At 35.2% G+C, this 13580-nt stretch overlaps 1 protein-coding gene across 1 annotated transcript in view; it reads right to left on the reverse strand.

The window, feature by feature from the left end:
• Positions 1–8326, reverse strand: part of LOC122797105 (antibacterial peptide PMAP-36-like) — a 231683-nt gene extending 223357 nt beyond the window's left edge. Inside the window, exon 1 of the mRNA XM_044065903.1 lies at positions 7986–8326. Coding sequence (XP_043921838.1) covers positions 7986–8165 — 180 coding nt within the window. The 5' untranslated portion in view covers positions 8166–8326. The remainder of the gene's footprint in view (positions 1–7985) is intronic.
• Between the last annotated feature and the right edge of the window lie 5254 nt (positions 8327–13580).

Consider the following 13580-nt stretch of genomic DNA (forward strand, 5'->3'; position numbering starts at 1 on the left):
TAGGTATCTGTGACAGAAAACAGCAATGATAATTCTAAGAATGAGGACTAAATTTTCACTGTAGTCATGCTGGATGTGGATGTGCTTCTGAAGGCCCCTTCCTATTCCCAGTAATGGTGCCCCCAACCTTTTGTGTCCATCACCATCCTTGTCTGTCTTGTATGTCCTTTATGTTTGGATATGCTACCTAACCTACTCTATCTACCTAACCCTCTAAGTTCAAAATAAATAAATAAATAAATAAATAAATAACTACATATATGCTAATACTTTGATATTGGTCATGCAAATGAGCTTGTTAGCAGTGTGCTTTGGTAAGCATTTTTGACAAAGAAAAATTAATGCCAGAGGCTTATATGACGTATATATTTTTAATAGCTTGCTGTACTCACTATACAATGAGTTCATTATAATTTTGTTTAAATACTACATAATATAAATTATGTTTACACACCAACACATTATACTTGCAAATGATGTGTAATGGTGTGGGACTTTCGCAAATATACTTGCTGAGTGGTATTAAGTAGTGTTGTTTCACATGTTGGATATGTATGTATTGCAATTACATTGCACATTGTACACACAATATAAAATATTGACTATGACACAACAATTATGGAAGACTTGCATTTGATGATGCTCAGCTGAACAGTCAGGAATGCTTGGTTGTCACACCACTGTTTGACAACTGTGATTATCATGCATCATTGACATGTTCACTACACTATAATGTGAAACAGCTATACTTAGTTAGCAATACCACACTGCCCGTGAATGAAGGGAAATATAACTTATTATCTAAGCAGTATATCATAATTTGTGATCAACAAATTGCTGTTTTGCCTGCTTGTCAAAACACATTCCTTTTTACCCAAAGATGTGATGCACACTATCTGCCCAATGCCCTTTCAAATATGCATTATCTTACATCATGTACGCTTGCAGGTGATACAAATATTGTGAGTGTCTGTGCTTCTATAGTCACAGGGAAGACTGAATTATCCACTAAATGTGGTTGTGCACACCAGCCCTCATGCAAGATTTTACACAGAGAGATAACTCACACTTTTTCTTGACTCACTTTTAAGCCATGCATATTCTGTGCAACACAATAATGACGTCATGCCTTCAAATATGCTTGGTCTCACACTTGTATTAAGATTTCTCCTGTGGCGTATTCATTCAATACAATATCCTCAAGCTTATGTACTTACATAGGGAGGTAGGTGTTCAAACCCAGCAGAGACTGAGTAGTATAGTGTGAGCAATTCAATGCTAGGGATGAATGACTTCTACCACAGTTCTGATATATGGATTTACAGCGAGTAAGGGCTTCACCATTATTTTCAGTCCCTTTTAGCCCATACAACTACTCTGCACCACAACAGTAATGTCATGTCATCAAATATGTTCTGTCTCACACTTGTGGTAAGGCTTCTCTTGGTTTAATTTCTCAAAGCCTTTTGGGTTTCTAATACCATGATGGGAATGGACCCCATTCCATTCCTAAGTGAGGGTATAATTAAATTTCATGAAATTAGTATGGATTCAATTGATGTTAGCCAAACATGGTTTTCTCAGCACCCACAATGTGCCCAGAATTGAGTCCTACTGTAATTCATATGAAGTTACATGTATTGGGAACATATATAAGTATGAGTATAAATTGTTTTTTTACATTGACTCCTACTGTAATTCATATGAAGTTACATGTATTGGGAACATATGTAAGTATGAGTATAAATTGTTTTTTACAATGAGTCCTACTGTAATTCATATGAAGTTACATGTATTGGGAACATATGTAAGTATGAGTATGAATTGTTTTTTACATTGACTCCTACTGTAATTTATATGAAGTTACATGCAATGGGAACATATGTAAGTATGAGTATAAATTGTTTTTTTACAATGAGTCCTACTGTAATTCATATGAAGTTACATGTATTGGGAACATATGTAAGTATGAGTATAAATTGTTTTTTACATTGACTCCTACTGTAATTTATATGAAGTTACATGTATTGGGAACATATGTAAGTATGAGTATAAATTGTTTTTTACAATGAGTCCTACTGTAATTCATATGAAGTTACATGTATTGGGAACATATGTAAGTATGAGTATAAATTGTTTTTTACATTGACTCCTACTGTAATTTATATGAAGTTACATGTATTGGGAACATATGTAAGTATGAGTATAAATTGTTTTTTACAATGAGTCCTACTGTAATTCATATGAAGTTACATGTATTGGGAACATATGTAAGTATGAGTATAAATTGTTTTTTACATTGACTCCTACTGTAATTCATATGAAGTTACATGTATTGAGAACATATGTAAGTATGAGTATAAATTGTTTTTTACATTGACTCCTACTGTAATTCATATGAAGTTACATGCATTGGGAACATATGTAAGTATGAGTATAAATTGTTTTTTACAATGAGTCCTACTGTAATTCATATGAAGTTACATGTATTGGGAACATATGTAAGTATGAGTATAAATTGTTTTTTACATTGACTCCTACTGTAATTTATATGAAGTTACATGTATTGAGAACATATGTAAGTATGATTATAAATTGTTTTTTACATTGATCCTACTGTAATTCATATGGAGTTACATGTATTGGGAACATATGTAAGTATGAGTATAAATTGTTTTTTACAATGAGTCCTACTGTAATTTATATGAAGTTACATGTATTGGGAACATATGTAAGTATGAGTATAAATGTTTTTTTACATTGACTCCTACTGTAATTTATATGAAGTTACATGCACTGGGAACATATGTAAGTATGAGTATAAATTGTATTTTACTAGGCCTGTTGCTTCTAATACTGTCAGAACTGTCTGGGTATCTTTCTTACACACTGATTTCATTTCTGCCTGCAAATCCTGGTATTTTATTACTTTTTTTTTTCAAACACCTTTATTGAATTATCACTTGTGACATAGGGAAAATTACATTCATATAAAAGTAATCAAACTATATTAACATAACAAACATTATACTTCACATATTTTACTTTATATCATATAACCTAAGCAACATTACATAAATTATTCAATTCCTGCCTTTTTTAAGAAACAACCTTAATAAACAATCACTTACAACATAGGCAATCATGCATTTATGTAAATAAAACAAACCACACTGACAAAATCCTATTTGCAAGCATTTTATATTACAAACCATACTGACACAGTTCTAGTTGCAAACATTATACATCACTTATATAATCTACCCAATCGTTCTCACTCAAATATTACTTAGCTCATTTAAGTCCTGCCAACTTTTAAACCTCATTTCTCCCTTGTATGTATTGTTCCCACAATTCCCATTTTTTCCTATGTAGTTTGCTCCTACCCTTTTCTAAAGATTTCAGTTCCTTTTGTTTTATCTCTGTTACTATTGTTACTATATTCACTACTTCCAGTATAGTTATTTTAGATTCTGATTTCCATTTTCTAGTAATTGCTTTTTGGCAGCCACCATTATTAGACACAGCAAAGCCTTTCCATGTCTAGGCAATTCCAATTCTGTTTCATAGCTCAGAAAAATCATCTCAGTTGTCAGACCAATCTACCCACTCAGCATCTCTGGCAGTACATCCCACATGGAATCCTTAAAGTCCAGCAACTCACTGCACTCCTTTGTTTGTCTGTTCATGATCAATGCTACTTTGATCTTTTTTTTTCAAGGACTACTAAATCTTTTTTTCATGCATCTATTTTTCAAACTGTTGGTAATGGATGATCCCATGTGATATAAACCACATCATTCTTTATAATGCTTTGTGGTTCATGTTTGCAGTGCTTCTCAGTTGCTTATATATTGTAGTGTTTGCACAATCTCCAGTGCAACAGTTTTTCCACATTATTGTGTGTCAGTGTACAGGCTCTCTGTCATAAGTGTATCACATCCAGCAACAAGATGTGTGACTGTTCCACTTCTTTTTTACAGAACCTGAATTTGTCAGTTTCTCCCACATGCTTAATGGACTTTGTAAACCAACACATACATAGTCTACTATCCTTGGCTGTCATTATTAATGCTTCATCTTTTGGTTTTAGTTCATCTCTCTTTAACCATTCCTTCATCAGATCTTGGTCAGCCTGAGGTTGTTCCAGGAGCTGTCTGTACTTTCTCCTATATTTATGGATTTTCCAGTTTTCTTTCCTTCTTATTTGATCATTTTCCTTATATTCTTTCTTTTGTTTTTTGGCACATTAATTTGCTGTCTGAGTTTTGTCTTCTTTGCTTTGATTTTCATTCCTGCATCACACAAAAAGGATGCCATCTTAGACTTATTTTACTTGTGTTTTAAAGCTTTTATTATGTTTGGATCTGGTGAGGTCACCAGATATGTATGCAGTCCCATGATTCTAGATGTTTACATGTAATTAGTTTTGAGGAGGCCCATACCTCCTTCAAAGCTAGGAATATATAATCTTTTATATATCATTTGATAAGTGTGAAGCAGTTTGCTTGTTTTCTTGTGCAGTTGATTCAGTGCTTTTTGGGGTAGTCAGTCACTCCAAAAATGTAAGTTAGAGCAGGAAAAGCAAACTTGTTTATAGCTTGGAATTTATTCCTACATATTTTGGCAGTTTTCAATATTAATTTTAGTCTTTTGAAATATTCATCACTGACTTTTTTATTCTCATTTGTTCATACTTTATTGATGAGCCTTCATCTATTCCCAAATATTTATACACACCCTTCTGCTCAAGTTGTTTTATATCACATTCCTGTTCCAGATGAATATTTTCTTGGTGCTGCAACTTTCATGTTTTAAGTGTTGTTTTTGTGCATTTATCAAGACCAAATGACATTCTTATCTAATCTGAGAAAGTTGTGCCTTCAACTCCTTATCTGATCTATACAATTTTAAATAATCCACAAAAAGTAGATGGGTTGTCTTTAAACAGGATTGGTTTCTGGGAGCCACATTGTAACCATAGCCTAATCTGTTTAGTAAACAGCTAAAAAGGGTTAAGGGATAAGACAAAATAGCAGCATTGATAGTCACCCTGGAATATCCATTGTTGAATTGTTATCCTTGGGATAATAATTAGTCCTTTGCCATTGCTCAACTGCAAAAGTGGTTTGCCACTGTTTCATTGTCACTATAATGTAACTGATCAATGTAGGTGGTATCCTATACATCTGTAAACATTTTTTTTATCTGTGGATGAGGAATGCTGTCAAATGCTTTTTTGTAATCTGTCCATGCCATACTTAGATTCTTCCCCTTTTTACAATTATCTGCTATGACTTTCTTTTGTTACCCTTTTGTTCTGCTGAAATAATTGGATTTTTTTCTAATTGATTATAAACTTTGTTTGCATCAGTGCAAGTATATAACTTGTATATTGTCATGAAGCAAGTTGTTGGTCTATGGTTTTTAGGACGGTTTGCAAGTATAATTTTTAGGATGCCTTGCAGGTTCACTCTTAAGGAGCAGTATTGTTTTTCCTTTTAACCAGTTTGATGTCTGTTCAGGATATGCACCTAAGTAGTTCTTACTCAAGGCTACATCTTTGTGTAAAGATGTTAACTCTTTTGCCAGAAGTTAGGAATTATGTGTATAGGCTTGGAGTTTTCCAGTTAGGAGCTTTTCTTAATTTTGTCTCAATTTCTCTGGCCATTACTTTATCCCATTTCATATCCTTGTAGACCTCCTTACTATTTCTTTTTATTTCTTCTGTCCATCCAGCATGTTTTGTTATGTTCAGCAGGGTCTTTATAAATATTTCTCCAAATTGTGCATATTTCTTCCCTTTTTGGTGGTGTATCTATTCCTTTTGCTTTGTTTCCCAATTTTCAATAAAATCTTTTTTGGGTCATCCATGAATTGCTTATTTTGCACTTTTCATTTATATTCATCTATATACCTTCTACATTTTTCTGCCTGTGCTGATATTTCTAATGTATTATTGGCAATAGTATCTGATAAATCTTGATCTGTTTTGATTCTGTGTGTTGCTTTTATGACATATCCTTAGCTGCCTTAACATAATTCTTTTGACCCATACTCCTATATACTTAATTTTATCATGTTCTCATAAATATGGGTATTTCTGAACCAGTTCATATATGGGCACATAGTTTACAGTGATACCATTTGTATTGTCTTCATTAACATTGCATCCTAAAAATACTTGAGACGGTCTCAGAATGTGCCACAACACTGAGATGTCCTTTTCTAGTTTTATCAGGTACAAAATAATATTGCCTGCAAATAAAGCCAAATTTTCTTGATTATTATAGCAATTATATAATAGAATTTCTGATTGTTTTTATTTTCTTTGCCAATGGCTCTAAATATAATGCAAATAACAAAGGGGAAAGAGGTCACCCCTGCCTGGTTCCTCTGTTCAGATACAACGTATGAGAGAGGAACCCTCCCACTTTAATTTTTGCATTCAATCTCTCAACACATATCAGAGGGCTGCCTGTTGTACGTATTTATAATTTATCAATAACAGCATCCCCGTTTTAGTGACAGCGAGGTGTTCATGTCTCAAAATACTTCTGTGGAAGCATGCAAAGTCTGCTGTTGTCTTATAGAGGCCATATTCAGTGCTCTTCAGATACAGTAATAGTGTAACTAGTATTGTATATTTACTAACACTAACATAGCTATTGCTGCAAAATTATGAGGGAAAGTTAACAAGCCTCTACCTTGTAATGTATGGTATTCAGAAATGAATTTGATGTTAAGTAATATAGACAGAGAAATGGCACAGCAAGTATTTGGTCAGAAATCATCATTAAAAAATAAAAACACAGATGATATGTTGTTGGCCTACAGCCAACTGTGATTTTTCTCTGTTTATACCAGTATCACTATAGTATGTGTATTTACATATCTCACATAATGCCATAATGAAAACAGTTTTTATTCTTTATTTGCGAGACTGAAACAAACACAATGAAAAAAAAAATGTTAATAAACAATCATCTTATTACTAGTCAGATATGCATTTTATCATGTTTGCAGAGTCATTTAAAAACTCATTCAGCAGCTTTTAAAGAAACATAGACTATGCTAGGATTACCACATGTCCTTTTTTGCGAGTGACAGTCCCTCTTTGAGCATTTGTGCCCTTTGAAAAAACTAAAAAATGGCAAATGTCCTGAGATTTTAGGACTGAAAACATTTCCTAAGTTTTTTAATAGTTGCTTAAAACAGTTATTTTGTATCTGTAATGCCCAAATGTTATAAGAAATAGCATAAACAACTGAAATACTACAAGAATAAGCTTTTATTTTGGCAAAAAAGGGAAGTTCTGTCATTTGCACAGGCCATGGGTATGTTGTGTCCTGCAAAATTTCATGTTTCTACAAAAAAATGGCCCTGGCACCCTAGACTATGCTGTATCATTCTGATTTACAGTAAAGCAGCAACTTTGATTGTTTTAAATAAACTGACACATTTCAGCTAATGAGACTGAAATTGTACTTTGACCCTCTCTATGAAGTACTAGTCAGTACACTAACGGTCAATAGTACAAAGACACATATGACTACCAAGGTCAATGAGAGAGAACATAGCAAAGATAAAGCAATATGAACATTTTCACTAGCTTTAGAACTGAAATAAAATAATAATGGGAATCAGTCTTTTTGTAATGAAAATTACATCTCTGTAAATTCTGTTAAACAGTGCTACATTTTTAATTGATCTAAATGTAATATTTTCAAGCTATATGCTTTAAGCATCTTGCTTTTAAGTGATGCTCCAATCAAATGGTAATAATGTATTTGTCACTCATGCTATTTTTCAAGAAAACATTACTTGTTGTTCTTAAAAGTATAGCCTTCCAGGTTACAAGTATTTCTGGAATGTGTTCTTTATGCTCATGTAAAAGTATCTTCTGTTATTACAGTTAGAATAATTATTTTTTGATAATGTGATATGAAGCAGAAGGGAAACAGATAGCCTTTCATTGTACATACCGTCTCTTTTTTTTCGTGCAGCTCCGAGAAGTAAAACAAGTTTTTCATTCCTGTTGACTTTAAGTTAAATTGCTTCACAGCTTCATCTATCAGCCTAGAATCTCCAAATGTTCTGAATGAGGTTGTGGGGATCACAGCAGTGGCCCATAAAATCAGAAAACTAAGAAATATTCCATCCATTTTAAGTCTTCTCTCAGTTCACAGGAATATAGTAAAAACAGGTTCAATGTGTCTCGGCATATGTATTCTTCATCCACCCAATCAGTAACTTGTTTATCATTTGCTTTCAACACCACCTCTAAATGCAGACTTTGCAACGCAACGCTCCAGACTTCTTATGTATCTGGTATTGGTAGAAAGCAGGATGTATGTTTGCATTACTTTATGAATGTGTTTTAAACACACAAAGGATGTTTTGTGTGTTGTCTTAAAATGAGGCTCCAAGCAGAATTGTTAAACATAAAATAAATTTGAATGTCAGAAAATCAGACATAGTTTTGGGACCACAGAGGAATGTTGTCAGGATACTGTCACAATGGATAAGGGTCAGAAAGAGGGGAAAGGAGATTATACAGTTGTGTAAGTAAACTTATCATAACGGTAGACAATCTAATAGATGACTATTGCAGTAACCAAAGCTATGTGGGTTATATCCTGCCTAGGATATGACCACCTGCCAGTTTTCAAAGTTTCAGGGCACCTTTCATGCACCGTAACTGCTAGGGGTTTGAGCAGATCCACGTAAAGCTTCAGAGCTTTTTTACTTCAAGAAGGGAATCTAGAGCCGTGAAAGTAAAGTGTTAGGAAAGGGAAATGCAATAGTAAAACACATGTAACTATATACACTAGGGTGTATACATCCACACCCTGACAATATTTATTTATTTATTTATTGGCATTTGTTTACCGGGATAGTCCACTGGGCCAAGATGAGCCCATTTTAAATAGGGCCTGGGGAGAAAACCTCCACAGAAAATGTATGCAAAGCCTAAAAGACATGCATTTTTACAAGGCTGAACAGTCAAAGAAAAAAATAAACAATATACTATAATCTATTACCTAGAAAAGTTCTACAGAAACATTATACATTGCAAAAAAAATAAGCTTTTACAATGTAGAACATTCAAAAGAACAAGCACACAGCATAATTTAATACAAAGTAAATATAGCAGTATGGGTTAAATTAAGTCAAGAACTTAGTTAGTGTGTCTAAGCAGAAAGGGTTGTTTTATACCAAGTATATAGCTAGTTTGAGTTTGAGAGGTTCGAGCTAAAATTCCGTTATGAGTTTTGTAGCAGCTAAATTATAGGAGTAGAGAGTAAGAGAAGTGTAAAAAGATCCAGTGTGCTGCAAGATGGGGATGGCTAGTGGAAAGGGTAAAGGTGATAGGATGAGTTAAGAAGGAAGAAGGCAAGCTATATGAAAAAGAGTCATAAAAAAAATAACACAGAATGTGATGTAGTAAGCTGAGAAAGAGCAAGGCATTGGGAAGATAGATGGAGGATGAGATATAAAATAATAGGAGTGTAAAAAGTTATTGAGGAAAGGGCAGGGAAGATGTGAAATGATGGGAGGGTATTTGAGAGCTACTTTATGGAAGGTGGAGGCTTAGTACAGTTACAAAACAGTTGGATTGGAGGTGGTTTCTGAGAGCCATTTTGAAAGAACTACTGCTATGAATGGTACAAATGGCTAGAGGAAGTCTGTTCCAAGTTTTTGCTATTGCACAAGAGTAAAGTAGTTGGCCTGCAGGTAGGTTTGGTTTGTGGATTTGGAGGAGGAGCTGGTTCTTGTATCATAGGGACCTGTTGGGGTTGTAGTGGAAAAATAAGGAACTTAAGGCAGGGCAATCCTGAGGTTTTGTGAGAATTTTGTGTGTGGTGGAAAGTTGTAGATACATGAGATAGTGGGGGAATTCCAGCCAGTTTAATGTTTTTAGGGGTGTGCAGTGATGGGTGGAATGGTGATAACCTGTTACAAATTTAGCTATTTTGTTGTACTACATTTCTAGTTTCGTTTTATGTGAGGATCAGAGGTTGGTACACAGTTGGGCACCATAGACAATAAATCAAAAACAAAACAAGTAGGATGGAGGGAAGGAGGATATAGCTACTGCAACAGTAATCAATTAGAACAGCTAGTGTTATGGTGGGTTTGCTTACAGAATTGTACTATGCTCGGAAATAGGTCATTGTTGCAGTAATCTAAACTATTTGGGTGGATTACCGTAGCTTAGGAAGGTACAGGGAAGAAGAAGGAATTCCAGAATTTGGGAACTCCTGGATAATGGTCCAAACAAGTTTTATTCTGGACTTAGAAAAGGAATTTAGTCTGTAATACTTTGTAAAAGTATGTATAGAGGGCCAAGTTCCTGCCTCTAGAATACTTCTAGAGTCCATCACTATTCAGAATGCCTTAGAAGAAGCCAAAGCCCTGGTAGAGTGGGCCCTAACCCTTCCTGGAAGTGGTTTGGTATGGTGAGAATAGCAATAAGAAATAGCAAGAGACAACCATTTAAAAACTCTCTGTTTTGACAATGGTTGCTCTTTTTTTCTTACCTTTATAGCAGACCAATAACTGATTGGCTTTCCTGAATAATTTTGTTCTGTCCAGGTAGGATCTGAGTTGCTTGTGGACATCCAGAACATGCAGGATTCTTTCTCGCTTGTTTTTTGGTTCTGGAAAGAATGCAGGAAGATTAATAGTTTGGCTTAAGATAAAATCTGAAAATAATTTAGGCATAAAAGATTGATTTATTCTTAAAGAAACCCTGTTCTTGTAGAAAATGAGGTATGGTCGACTTACGATAAGCACCTGTAAGTCAGATACTCTTCTTGCAGAAGTCAGAGCAATAATTAAAGCAGTTTTCCCAAGTCCAGAACCTCAAGTCAGTTTGATGAGCTGGTTTAAATGGAAGAAGCTTTAGTTTTTTAATAACAATGTTACAGTCCCAAGGATGAGACATCTGTTTTTTAGGTGTATGGATATGTACAATCCCCTTCAACAACTGCTTGACTTAAGGACAGATACAAAGAGAAATATTTAAGGGCAGACAAGCAGAAATGGCTGAAAGATGAACTTCAATAAATAATTAAGAAAGACCAGAGGATAATAACTCACACAGATTTTCTATAACCAGAGGCACCCAGATCTTAAATGGTTTCTTGTTTTTAGAATGGCATCAACTAGAAAATCTCTTTCACTTACACATATTGGATTTTTTAGTGTTATTTCTTTTTTAGTTTCCTTTACTACCTGCTCCATATCATCAGAAAAAGGTACCTAAAGGATATTAAAACTATCATCCAGCAGTCATTTGAAGTGTTTTCAAGTTAGGCTGTATCAAGTAACTCTTGTTTTGTGTGGGTAAATCCTGTCTGTGGGGAAGTAGTGATAATTGTCTTTGGCCAATTTCAAAAGAATGGACAACCACTGTTGCTTAGGCCAAAAGGCAGCCCCATTGCAATCTTTGGAGAGTCCTTCTGGATCTTTAGAAGAATCCTTGGTATCAGTGGAAGGAATGGAAAAGCGTACGTGAACATTTCCAGCCTTGGGAATGAAAAGGCATCTGTCTTCCAAGCCTGTTTACAAGGAATGCTGGAGCAAAATTTCTTTTACTGTCTGTTTTGAAGGGGTGCAAACAGATCATTTTGAGGAATACCATACAGCTGGATCAGTTCTGGGAAGCCCTCGGGTATAACTTCCATTTGTGAGGATCAGTCCAGGTCTTACTCAGACATTCTGACAGAATGCATGTTGCCTGAGGAGTCAGCTCCCAGGCCACCATGGCAAGTCTGCAAAGAAGCATTGTCTCTGATAACTAGAAGTGGTCCCCAGGACCAGAGATAATTTAAGGCTTTCAAATCACTGAAATCACTGATTAATGCCAACATCTCTTTGACATCAATGAACTTTTGTCTATCCTGCTTGTTCCACACACCTTGGACGTTCACCCTTTTTGATAAAGCCCCTAGGCAAAGTCTGAAGCATCTGCTATAACAGACTGAAGAGGAGGTGAAAATGAGAAGGGGAGACCTAAACTGAGAGACACTGGTCTTCTACCACTGTACCTCCCTTTTTTTCCAAACCCCAGTATTGGAATCTGAAAAGATAAAGAGAGTTGATGCTGAAAGCAAATTGAAGTGAGGTACCGATGAATTTTTTTCATGTGAAGTCTGGCCATGGGATTCATGATAATCATAGATACCATAAAACCTAAAATCCTGAGAAATTCCTTGGCAGATGCCCGAGACTGGCTGGAAAAGCTCAGGGATATTTCTTTGTACAGCTCTTTGTCCAGTGGAAGCAAAGCTCTTCCTAGGGAAGTATCCAGAAGATATCACAAAAAAAAAAATTTGTGTGAAGGGATATGAGTGATTTCTGTATGTGCAACTGTATCAGAGACAGGAGAAGTCAATTTAGGATGTTCCACACATTGGAATTCATCTCTTCAGATGACTGAATGATTTCTAAACAGCAAAGAAGCTGTGCTGAAAACTCTAGAACAGCCAGGCCACAAATACAGGCTCACCCTACCAAATGGAGACAAGACTGGGAAAAACTGCATCTGGTGCAAAAGGTTCTCAATCCCTGTCACCACGCTACAGAATTACTGGGCAGAGAGCAGTATGTTTCCTGCTCAATGATACTTCCAGCTCTCTGCCACCTTGAAGTCGAAATGGTAATATCTGATGATGACCCTGCTTGTATAATATGTTTTAAAGTAGCATTTTTGATGGATCTAGAACAACACAAACTGAACCTCAGATCTTCAGTAAGCGTGCAATAGTGTGAACAAACTCAACAGTTGAATAGTCTGCCCTGTTAGACAAGACTTGTTGAAACTGCTTATGCCGTTCCACAAGTTTCTTCTTTTTTGGAGATGACACATAACCTGTTGCCAATCTAACACGCAACTCATCAACACAATTTTGTTCATGAACCAGACAGGATAATAGCACTGATAAATTTGTACCCCATTCTCCAATAAGACACTTTAAGCACCTATGCCATGCTTCCACATTGTTTTGTGTTCATGATAAGCATAATTCATTTAATTCACTCACTTTCCAAAAAGAGATAGGAAATAGTGGGGGAAATATCATAGCTGATACAGTTCTTGTCTGAAATTTATGTTGTTTCCTATGAATATACCAGTCAGAGAAGTATTTGAGTACTTCACATCCTTCTTCTGGGAAACCCTGTTTCAACAACTGAAATGTGGGCTCAACTTCAGTTTCTTTTAAAAACGCTAAAGCAACTAAGCTTTTAACTGCCAGCTGGAATGATTGTGATGAGTTGTATTTACAAGTTAAACCCAGATCTTGTACTTTGCACCAAACATTCTGTACAAAGTGGAATAGGCAGCCTTTAGAGGTTGCAGATGGAATGTTCAACCTCACACTTTTAAGGGCTGCAATTTCAAAGTCACACAAGACAAATCTAACTGCACTATCTAGCTCATGCTCTGCTAATAGATGAAACACACAATGCCACAAATAATTGTAACACTTCAGAGATTTTTTTAGAAAAGAACGTGTACAGTAGAGGAATTGCTTTGCTATGAGTACCATACTGAACAAAGGCATGAATAC

Source organism: Protopterus annectens, chromosome 3.part0, assembly GCF_019279795.1.
Source record: "Protopterus annectens isolate FY-2018-M chromosome 3.part0, PAN1.0, whole genome shotgun sequence".
Taxonomy (NCBI): domain Eukaryota; kingdom Metazoa; phylum Chordata; order Ceratodontiformes; family Protopteridae; genus Protopterus; species Protopterus annectens.